This window comes from Hyperolius riggenbachi, chromosome 12 (assembly GCF_040937935.1).
Source record: "Hyperolius riggenbachi isolate aHypRig1 chromosome 12, aHypRig1.pri, whole genome shotgun sequence".
In the NCBI taxonomy this organism is placed as follows: Eukaryota; Metazoa; Chordata; class Amphibia; order Anura; family Hyperoliidae; genus Hyperolius; species Hyperolius riggenbachi.
The window spans coordinates 164,149,249-164,161,307 of NC_090657.1; the positions used below are offsets into that span (position 1 = coordinate 164,149,249).

The following is a 12,059-nucleotide window of genomic DNA, read 5'->3' on the forward strand; positions in this document are numbered from 1 at the left end:
TTGCGAGAGGATTGTTGCTGCAGTGGTCCGAGTGGCTGGTGTCAGATGATCATGGAGGTGAACATGCTGAATGTAGAGGTCCTGGGCTGGTGGTACACATGGTCTGTGGTTGTGAGATGATTGTTGCAGCAGCGGTCCAGGTGGCTGGCCTCAGACGATCATGGAGGTGAACATGCTGGATGTGGAGGTCCTGGGCTTGTCTGGTTACACGTGGTCTGCGGTTGCGAGAGGATTGTTGCTGCAGTGGTCCGAGTGGCTGGTGTCAGATGATCATGGAGGTGAACATGCTGGATGTGGAGGTCCTGGGCTGGTGTGATTACACTTGGTCTGCAGTTGTGAGAGGATTGTTGCTGCAGTGATCTGGGTGGCTGGTCTCAGACGATTATGGAGGTCAACATGCTGGAAGTGGAAGTTCTGGGCTGGTGTGGTTACACGTGGTCAGCAGTTGTGAGGGGATTGTTTCAGCAGCGGTCCAGGTGGCTGGTCTCAGATGATCATAGAGGTGAACATGCTGGATGTGGAGGTCCTGGGCTGGTGTGTTTACACGTGGTCTGCAGTTGTGAGATGATTGTTGCTGTAGCAGTCTGGGTGGCTGGTCTCAGACCATCATGGAGGTGAACATGCTGGATGTGGAGGTCCTGGGCTTGTCTGGTTACATGGTCTGCGGTTGTGAGAGGATTGTTGCTGCAGCGGTCCGGGTGGCTGGTCTTAGATGATCATGGATGTGGAGGTTCTGGGCTGGTGTGTTTACACGTGGTCTGCGGTTGTGAGACGATTGTTGCTGTAGCAGTCCGGGTGGCTGGTCTCAGACCATCATGGAGGTGAACATGCTGGATGTGGAGGTCCTGGGCTTGTCTGGTTACATGGTCTGCGGTTGTGAGACGATTGTTGCTGCAGCGTTCTGGGTGGCTGGTCTCAGACCATCATGGAGGTGAACATGCTGGATGTGAAGGTCCTGGGATTGTCTGGTTACACGTGGTCTGCGGTTGCGAGAGGATTGTTGCTGCAGTGGTCCGAGTGGCTGGTGTCAGATGATCATGGAGGTGAACATGCTGGATGTGAAGGTCCTGGGCTGGTGTGGTTACACGTGGTCTGCGGTTGTGAGATTGTTGCTGTAGCAGTCCGGGTGGCTGGTCTCAGACGATCATGGAGGTGAACATGCTGGATGTGGAGGTCCTGGGCTGGTGTGGTTACACGTGGTCTGCGGTTGTGAGATTGTTGCTGCAGTGGTCTGGGTGGCTGGTCTCAGACGATTATGGAGGCGAACATGCTGGAAGTGAAAGTCCTGGGCTGGTGTGGTTACACGTGGTCAGCAGTTGTGAGGCCGGTTGGATATACTGCCAAATTCTCTGAAACGCCTTTGGAGACGGCTTATGGTAGAGAAATGAACATTCATTTTACAGGCAACAGTTCTGTAAACATTCCTGCAGTCAGCATTACAATTGCACGTTCCCTCAAACGTTACAACATCTGTGGCATTGGGCATGATTCACAAAGCTTTTTCACCTTATCTATGTTACAGTTTTAAGCAAAAATATAAGAAAAGTAATATTGAAATTAATTGTAAGATGTACAGAGGCGCCAATAGGATAAAAGGTATTTAAAAAGTTTAAAAAATTCGGGTGGCGGCGGTGGACCAGCCACTCAAAAATGGACTTTGATACGTCAGTTAGGAACAAATAATTTATTCATATACTCCAATGAACAGTATCGCAACGCGTTTCACGGGCACAATCCCGCTTCATCAGGCATTCAACAGTAGGAGTAATACACTTAAGCAGGTCCAGTGTACGCTTGGCACTCAGAGGTGCCAAGCGTACACTGGACCTGCTTAAGTGTATTACTCCTACTGTTGAATGCCTGATGAAGCGGGATTGTGCCCGTGAAACGCGTTGCGATACTGTTCATTGGAGTATGTGAATAAATTATTTGTTCCTAACTGACGTATCAAAGTCCATTTTTGAGTGGCTGGTCCACCGCCGCCACCCGAATTTTTTAAACTTTTTAAATACCTTTTATCCTATTGGCGCCTCTGTACATCTTACAATCAAGATAACCACCCTCGGTGGAAGGGTGACAAACCCTCTTTTCTTCCTTCAGAAAGCGACATCTTAATCCTGAGTGGGGACAGGTCTAATCTCCCCACCTGCCTATACAGTGGTTACCTGAGCGGTAACCCTCGTTTGTGAGTATATTACTTACTTGTCATATTTCCTCCCTTGATCAATACATACTACACCATATTGGGCTCTCGGTTCCTCTCCCTTAAATATTTAAATTAAGTTCATGAGAAACAACTTGTAAATGTGCTGAAAGGCTATGTTTTATCAATTAGGTGATTAATTATTTATGAGAAGTGGCTTTTTATTGTGGCCAGTCGCAGGCTAGGTGCACACATGGCTGTGTGTGAAAGGGCGCGTTTTCTGCCATGTGCGTTTTTTGTGTGTGCGTTTTTGGTGCATATGCGTTTTTTCAAGTGTTTTGATGCTTGTGTGGTTCGCTTATACAAAATGCATATGCGTGTTATGCAAATCACTAGGAAGACAACAGGAAGTGGAAATACACCACAATTTTTTTTTATTAAACGCATATAAAAACGCATGAAAAACGTAGACTATTGCATTCCCATTCACTTTCATTATGTGCGTTTTTGAAAACAACAAAACCAGCATTTTTAAAAACGCGTTTCAAAATGCATACAAAACGCATATACTTTTTTCAAATTATATTTAAAGCCCATCGACTTGCAATAGCGGTAAAAGTGCTGTGGTTTCCGCAACGCTAGCGTTTCTGTTGTGTGTGTTCTTAGCCTAAAGGTACATACACACGTCCTCATTTTCTGACCAACTTGTCGCCCGACTTGTCATTTGAACAACATTCAGTTGGTCATTTGTACAGGACGTCGAGCAACTAATAACAGCTGGGTCGCCCAATCCGCTTGGCGGATCAGTTGAACCAACTGTTGTTCAGATGTCTGTCAGGTCCATACGCGTGTACAAAATGAGCAGCAGTCGTTCGCCCAACTAATAAGTCACAGAGAGTTGGACAACGCCCAGTCTGTCAGACGACATGTAAATTAGTTTGTTGGCCGCTTAGTTTGGAAGTGTGTACATGGCGTTTAAACTTCAGGAGCCGCAATAGCAGCACAGGGGGTGATATACAGGCTGGGAACGCGATCACTCGCATTCCCATGCCTGTCAGCCGGTGACAGCGAAACCGGAAGTCGTCGCCGGCGGGTCCAGAGGCATCGGAGCGGAGCTGCGAGGGCACCGATCGGCTGCAGGGGGCTGAGGGAAGCCCCAGGTGAGTTCATCTCTTTTTTTTTTGACTTAAGATTATCTTTAAAGTGAACCTAAACTGAGAGGGATATGGATGTTTCCTTTTAAACAATACCAGCTGCCTGACTCTCCTGCTGATCAATTTGCTGCAGTAGTATCTGGATCTCACACATGAAACAAGCATGCAGCTAATCCAGTCTGACTTCAGTCAGAGCAGCTGATCTGCATGCTTGTTAAAGGGGGTTTGGCCAAAAGTATTAGAAACACAGGATTAGCAGGAGAGTCAGGCAGCTGGTATTATTTTAAATAGGAAAAATCCATATCCATCTCAGTTTAGGTTCCCTTTAAATTAATTTTGCCCCCTTTCTTGCCACCAACAGAGCTTTTTGTTGGTGGCATCTGATTGCTGCTGCAACTTTTTTTTTTAAATTTAGTTTTTTTTATAAAATGTATTTTTAATTTTCCCTACCCACCATCCCTCTCTCCTCCAGAGAGCCAATCAGTGTGATCAGCTCTCATAGGCAGCCTATGAGAGGCAATCTTGAGCCAGCTGAGGGAACAGCTCAGTGACAGAGCTGTACCCATACAGCACTGCATGAGAACGCAGCGCTGTATAATGTAAATGTCAGTTTTGCCAACACTCTGCCAGCAACGATCGCCTCCGGTAGACGGTTTATGGAGCTCCGCTCCTCAAGCATGCACAATCCTCAGCAATACACTCCCCCAGGACTTGATGCCAAACAGCGTTAGGCGGTCGTAAGGTGGTTAAAACCACTTGGTATTGCATTCAACAAAAAAAAAAAAAAAAAAAAAAAAAAAAAAAAAGGGAGACATCCTGGGCACACTAGAACACTTTTTTGCAATTTTGGAATTTTGAGACTCGCCGGTGATTTTAAAACCACTTTGCTAATGAAAGTGTATGGAGAGGAGCCCACTAGAGCAATTACGATTTAGCAAATCACAATCCCAGGAAATACAGCACATTGTGAGGGCTTTTACTTCAATGCAAAGTATAACACTGGCAAAGCATGCATAAATTGTAAATGTAAGCTCTGCATTGGGATTTTACCCCCTTGCCATTCCAATTATTGCAGCAAGGGGGCAGCGCAGCACTTTTAAAAATCCTGTAGCTAGCCTAGCGCTAGCTACATGATAGCCGCTGAGCAGCGGCATCCCCCCAGCCACTCCAATTGCCTCAGGTGATCTGCACAAGCACGAAATCTCATTCAGAATGGGATTTCCCGCAAGGCTTCCCCCATCGCCATGGCAACAGGGCGGGACGACATCAGAGGGAATGATCCACCCCTCAGCACTGCCTGGCACCGATTGGACGGGGACGACGGCTTGGCGGGTAGCAGTGAATGGGCGGCGATCGCGTACTACACGCAGCTAGCAGAGTGCTAGTTGCGTGTAGGAAAATACAAATTGCGAAAATCAGCCCAGCAGGGCCAGAGCAATCCTCCTGCGCGTGTTATCCCGAGCTCAGCTCTGGATAACCGGCAAGGAAGTTAAACTACCCAGAAGCACAGTGTATTTGAATCCACCAAATTGATAATCGCTAACGCTATGAAATTATTGACACTTTACAAAACGCTACCTTAATTGCTGGAAATCGCAATTGCCTGCAAAGTGCTCATTCGAGACGCTGAAAGGCGTTGGGAAGGTGGCTCCCCCAGGACTGCCTAACACCGATTGGTGTCAAGTTCAGACGGAAGATATTAGCAGTGACCCGGCTTGAGGGAGAGCTCTGCTCAGTCAAGTCTGCCAGCTGCGATTGTTGCTGGCAGACTGGAACAAAAGCAAACTGATGTTTGTTTTTGTTGTACAGTGCTGTACTGGGGACAGCCCTGTCACTTTGTTATCCCCTGGAGCAGCTCAGCACTTTCCCCTCTCATAGGCTGATGCCTATGTGAGAGGATCACCCCGATTGGGCCTCTGCAACAGTGATAAGTTTTATTTTGAATAAAAACATTTTTCCCCTTTTCTGTGTTTTTGTTTAGAGCCACCAACATAAAGACAAGTAACATTTATATCGCGCTTTTCTCCTGGCGGACTCAAAGCGCCAGAGCAGCAGCCACTAGGGCACGCTCTATAGGCAGTAGCAGTGTTAGGAAGACTTGCCAAAGGTCTCCTACTGAATAGGTGCTGGCTTACTGAACAGGCAGAGCCGAGATTCGAACCCTGGTCTCCTGTGTCAGAGGCAGAGCCCTTAACCATTACACCATCCAGCCACAAGCTGTGCTGGTGGGAAGAAAAGGCAGGCAGACTCATTTGGCTGCCAGGTTGTATCGCTATGCAGCACAGTTAAAGCTGCAATATGCTGGCTTAGTTGTATAAGCTTATGGTCCTCAGAAGGTTAAGATTTCCAGTATGCCCCATCTTTTTATTTAATGCAACTCAAAACTTACATTTACAGCTAAACTCCAGCCCTGGCTGTCTGAGCTCAACACTTCCAGCTACTAATAGCCTTTCACCTGAAAGTCTCCAGCCTGTGTACTCTAGTGAATCTCCCTGGCGGATGTGACCAGATCCAGATTAATCACCTCAATGCCAGCCTGTTGGCTGATAGCATCTTACAATTAACTAATGCGAGGTGCTCTGCAGTGGAAGCATTTACAGTGTAAAGATAGAAAAGAACAGTGTCAAACAGATGCTGCACACATCTATAGAACAGCTGCAAACATGTGTCTGCCATCTGCCAGTGCCTACATTTTATATATGCTCCCAATAGTTGTCCAGGGGATTAATGGCTTCTTTGTTCCAATTGGGGATAAAAAAAAATAGTTGCAATTGTGGAAGTAGGGGGATGTCCTTGAGAATGAAAATGCGTAAAGAGCTCCAACTCTGAATTCATAACTTCTCATATCATCACCTTCCCCTTGGAACTCTGAACGTAGGATATCAATGCCAATGAAAATACATGGTGGACAAGCTGTGACAATCAACGTCTCATGACTGTTGCTTTACTCTTGGAACGATCTCCTGCAGCTTTTCCGAGCATGGGAACCTTACATTCAACTCTTCAGGCAAGTTTGTTGTATATGCAGTGTTCCCCAACCCTATCCTCAAGACTCACCAACCGTGCATGTTTTGTGGAAATCCAGAGAGGTGGTTAATCAGCTCTGCTGAGACACTAATTACCTCACCTGTGCAGGTTTGTGGTTTTCTGCAAACCATGTACTGTTGGTGGGCCCTGAGGACAGGGTTGGGGGAACTGTTGTGTAGTATTCAATATCTGTTGACCCTCATACAACAAGGTGGTAAAAATGGACAGTAATTGGACCCTTGAAGCTCAAGGCTGCACACAATTTTGGTTGGCTAATTTTACCACTGCCATTTCATATGAATGCCAACCTAAAACCGCTTTGTAGTATGCAAAATCTGTTTGACCAATTTTACCTCCATGGAGTATAAAGGCAGATTTTGACTATGAACAGATGTGTAAGGTTGGCAAATTTAACTACTCCACCAATTTAGTATGCGAGCTAATCAAAATTGTGTGTGCACCCTTAAAAGCTTGGAACACACTATGATTGGCAAATCACTGACCACCTCCATGTAGGAGGGTCAGGAGATACTGTGACCAGATTTGTATGCATCATAACCTCATGACTGGCCCATTGACCAATTTTACTACCTCCTTGTAGTATGAGGGTTTACCTATGCAATCAGCTCATAGTATTCAATATCTGTTGACCCTCATACTTCAAGTAGCTGATAATTCTGCACATCTCCAAGAGCAGCAGGTTCTGTGAGAAGGGTCCCTGTATGAAGTGGTTACTTTACCTACCACAGGTTGTCCAAGGATAGACCACTAACTGGCCACAAGAAAGAAAATTCCTCACCTCTCAACTGACAGGATTTGCTGCTTATGGTAAACCTGTAACAATTTATTTTCCCCTGGGAGGTACTTACCTTAGGAGGGGGAAGCCTCTGGCTTCTAATGAGGCTTTCCCCATTTTTCTAAGCCTCTGTGATCCAGTGCTGGCAGCCCCTGGTCAAGACATGTATATTTACCATCCTCCTATGCTCCTGCACAGACTTCTTTACGATTAGCTCGGCCAAAAAAGCCAAGTCCAATTGGGATCCGCTACTTCCACTGGAGTCCATTGGAAAGAGACTACTGAGTATAGATGGTAAATATTACCGCGTGCTGCAGCCACTACTGCTAATGCTAACAAGCTCGTCATCTGATTTCGGGGGCTGTCAGCACAGGATCGAGGAAGCTGAAGCCTCATTAGGTTCCAGAGGATTCCCAGTACCCACCATGGGCTTTTTTTTTCTTATAGATTCCATTTAAAGGACAACAGAGAGAGGAATATGGAGACTGCCATATTTCCTTTTAAACAATACCAGTTACCTGGCAGACCTGCTGACCCATTTGGCTACAGTAGTAAGTGAATTACACCAGAAACAAGCATGCAGCTAATCTTGTCAGATTTGACAAGGTCAGAAACATCTGATCTGCTGCATGCTTGTTCAGGGTCTATGGCTAAAAGTATTAGAGGCAGATGAAGAGAAGGCTAGCCAGACAACAGGTATTGTTTAAAAGGAAATAAGGCAGCCTCCACATACTTCTCACTAAAGTTGTCCTTTAAGTCTCAGAAACCAATACCACAGAACACCTACCTCTGTGGGTCAGACAGGGGTACATTAGAGGGGGTGGTCATGTTTTAGGGCTGATAAGTGTGTGTTACCAATGAGAAATGCAAGGTTTACCATTGTATATATAAAAAATGGATCAGCCACTAAACGTTTGTAGATTTATTGGTAGATATACAATTGAAATCACATCCCCATGGGCTACTGGTTGTCAGCACCAGGATTCTACAAAAATAAAGACACTTTTTAACTTAAGCTTTTCATGTATAACTTAAAAGTTGTCATTTGCAGAAACACTTGACAATACTGGGGAAGTGCATAAATGCAAGGGAACAAAAACCAAAACCAAAAATCTTCAACCCATCTCATGCAAGACGCCATCTTGTGGCCTTTTTACGCTAGAGAACCACTTACAAGGCATGCTCTAGCCCAGGACAGCCACAGAGTATTACATGAGTTTATGTGGAAGAGTCACATGATCACTTCAGAAACAGCCAATCCTGTAAGAACACAACTGTCACACCCACACTGTGCTTGCAATGGCCCTACATTGGCTGCTGCAGCACCATTTTGTAAGTCACAACTGGACAATTTGCGGTAGCAAGACTTGGCTAAATAGCAATAGTGACTGCTCTACATTGGCTGCTGTGGTGCCATCTTTGACAAGCCTGCATGGTACACAAATGCCTCATGTTGGCTGCCGTGATGCCACCGTTAAGCCATAAGGAGCAAGTCTAGTTAATGACAAGCCTGCACTGTACATGGGTGTACCATGTTAGACTCCATCCTGTGAGTCCAAAACAACCAATCCAATATAGTGCATTGACTAGAGCCTGCACCATACCTGTGATGGCTCCACCAGCGCCATCTTGCATTCCTTTTCGTGGACAGTTCCTTTGGAGTACCAGTGACTGGTCTGCCTGTACTGTGCGCAACGGCTCCATATTTTATGGCAGTAGAACTGTAGGAGCTCCATCATTGCATACAGGACACACCTTAGCTACACTGCAACCTCTACTAAGTGCTTTACAAAAAAATAAAACAGTGAAGGGGTAAAGAAATTGCCCATTACCCATAACGCTTTGGTACAATTTACAGTTTCCCCATCGAAAAAAAAAAAAAAAGACTAGTGTTTCAAATGGTGAGCAAGCAGCTCAACTGAGCACAGACCAAAGGCATTAAAAACTTTCCCTTCTATGAAGGGGACTGCAGTTTGCCAAAAACTGAAAATATATGCAGGTTAAAGTGGCACTCTGCATGTTTAAAGGGATACTGAAGCATGAGTTTTCTTCTAAAAAAAAAAAGGCAGATACTCCTCTCAACAGGAGGGAAGGCTCTGGATATCAGAGCCTTCCCGGTCCTCCACCAGTGGCTTGGTTCCAGGGCCGTCAACCCGTTTAAAAAGTGCAACAGAACTGAAAGGATATGAAAGTTTTATACATACCTGGGGCTTCTTGCAGCCCCATCCGCACAGAACGCTCTCACCACCATCCTCAGTCTTCCCTGCTCCAGTACCAGGTCCAGTAACTTCAGCCAGTTGTGGCCAATCTGCCCAAGTGTGCCCTCTACATATCTCTGGCAGCTGCTGGAGATACATAAAGGGCACACTTCCCTTGCGTCAGACTGGCTGAATTTACGAGACCCGGTACTGAAGAGGGAGGAAGGCGTATCAAACTTAATTTCTATCAGCTCTGGTTTCCTTTAAGTTTATCAACCAACTGGTCAAATCAGCATTCAGTGATCTGGAGGGGCAATACTGAACAGGCACATCACTGGAACAAAGCCACCAACAGAAGACTAGGAAAGCTTTAAGACCTTCAGTCCCAAAGGCAAGTATCTGCATAAAAGAAACCCCCTTGCTTTAAGCAGAGGGCTTGGGAGTGGCATGTGTAACTCATAGTAACAGTATGACAGGGACCCCAATAGTAACTGCGTAATGACAGCGACAAACATGCCAGCCACCACAGTACATCCATTCCAGTTAGAGGACTTTCACGTCAATGACCGCTACAAGAGTTCCATAGATTCAGTTTTTCTTTAAGATAGTGCTGTAGTAGAGGGATATGGAGGCTGCCATATTTCCCCTTAAGCAATACCAGTTACCTGGCTATCCTGCTGATCCTGACTAATTTTAGCCATGGGCCCTGAACAAGCATACAACAGATCAGGCATATCTGACATTGTCTGAGCGGATATTCGCTGCATGCTTGTTTTTGGTGTGGTTCAGACACTACTGTAGCCAAATACATCAGCAGGGCAGCCAGGCAACTGGTATTGTTTAACAGGGAATAAATATGGCAGCCTCCATATCACTCTCACTTCAGTTCTTTAATGCCAGCAATAGTGCCGATAGTAACATCTTTAGAATCAGACCTGATATTGAGTGGAGAGTTTTACATTATACATAGTCACACTTGCCTCAGTCCTAGCCATTTAAACATTTGAAGAGCTCCCAAAAAAAAAAAAAAAAAAAAAAAAAAAAGCACACAGGCAAAAGATTCTTTTATGGGGAACAAAAACATAACTGCTCACCTCAACTAAAGTGCCACATAGCATTCCCCTGCGGCTCGGGCACCAGTGGTGCCTCCTATCTGTGCCTAGCCTAGCCTGTGGCGGATACAGTGTTACATGGAAGAAAGCATTGGCAGGCTCTCCTGCCTGGCACAGGGTTACAGAACAGCTACAATGCATCATCAGGGATGAAAAATTATGGAAGACAAGTGAGTCTTGAGCAGGATTGATGCCTCTCAGACCTCAGCAGAGGTGTGCGGTTTGTGGATGGTCAGGAAAGTTCGTGAGAAGGTACCGATTCTTGCCGGGCAGTGACAGGTCCACTTGTGCAGAGTGCATATCCACAAATCACACACACTGAGGCCTGGAGAAAGGGTTGAGAAGCCATTATGGTCTAGGGACTTGTGATCCCCGTTCTGTCCATAAATGCAGCAGAGGTCTGTCACACTCGCCCGGTGCCAGCCCTCTGCGTTGTCTGGGTTCTTCGGGGAACAGCACCACCTCTTCCTCCTCGGAAGCCTCCCCGAAAGCTGCGGCCGCGACGGAATCTTCCAGAAACCCCAAACGTTTCAGTGTTCAGCTTTTTCTCTTCTGCCCATGTGGTGCGTCTGGAAAAAAAAATGTTGCAATTAAAGCAAATCTACATGGAGGTAAACTTTGCAAGATTTACCCCACACAACCATGCCAGCTTAGCAGCACTAACTGCTGCGACTAAAAAGGCTCCGTCTAGTCCTAGTGATTGGCTGGCTTCCTGAACAACATTCAGCCCCACCTTCTGTCCCAAGCCACTCCACCCAGCTTTTCCCCTTCTGTATGCCACACCCCTCCCAACCCCTTTACAATGAGTGATTTAAAAGACAACTAACGAAACTGACGTGGAGGCTGCCATCCTTATATCCTTTTAAGCAATACCAGTTACAGTTGTCTGGCTGTCCTGCTGATCCTCTGCCTCTAATACTTTTAGCCATAGACCCTGGACAAGCATGCAGTAGATCAGGAGTTTATGACAATATTAGCTGCATGTTTGGTTTTGGTCTGACTCACACTACTGCAGCCAAATAGATCAGCAGGGCTGCCAGGCAACTGGTACTACTGCTCAAAAAAAGTAAAAAAAAATGGCAGCCTCCATATACCTCTTCAGTTGTCATTTAATTTGGGCAACATACTAGCTGATGTCATTTCCTGTATGTAATGTGGGTGATGTTCTAGGTCAGTATTCCCCAACTAAGTCCTCAAGGTCCACCAAAAGTGCAGGTTTTTTTTGAATTCCAGAGATAGGTAAACAGCTCTACTGAGACACTAATCACCTCACCCATTTTTTATCTCTCCCTGACTTTACCATGATGCAGAGTGGCGAGGCAGGGACTTACGGCCTCTAGCGGGGCAGGGGAGGGACTTTCAGCCTCACCTGGATTTCATCTCCGATGAGATGTTGTCAAAGAAGGACTTTGATCGGTCATAGTAAATGTTGGGTCCCAGGGGGTCCTCTTCAGGGTTTCCATCACTATTTTGCGTCTCCACCCCAGAGTCCGCCTTCTCTTCCCCTTCCTTCTCTGGCTTGTCATCTGGAAGAGGAAATAGATAACCCTGAAAGCCTCTAGTAACAGAGATAGACATGGAAAGAAGAGGAACTTTGCCTATCCCACCATGGTGGAATTGCATTTGGGA

General features: G+C 46.0%; 1 protein-coding gene across 3 annotated transcripts in view; it reads right to left on the reverse strand.

Annotated features, from left to right (window-relative positions):
- Positions 1–8,027: 8,027 nt before the first annotated feature.
- Positions 8,028–12,059, reverse strand: part of LSM14B (LSM family member 14B) — a 38,411-nt gene continuing 34,379 nt past the window's right edge. For all 3 annotated transcript variants that reach the window (XM_068263620.1, XM_068263619.1, XM_068263618.1), the window contains 2 exons: positions 11,800–11,956; positions 8,028–10,999 (listed from right to left, as the gene is read on the reverse strand). In XM_068263620.1, the coding sequence (XP_068119721.1) occupies positions 10,834–10,999; positions 11,800–11,956 (323 nt within the window). In that variant the 3' untranslated portion in view covers positions 8,028–10,833. The remainder of the gene's footprint in view (positions 11,000–11,799; positions 11,957–12,059) is intronic.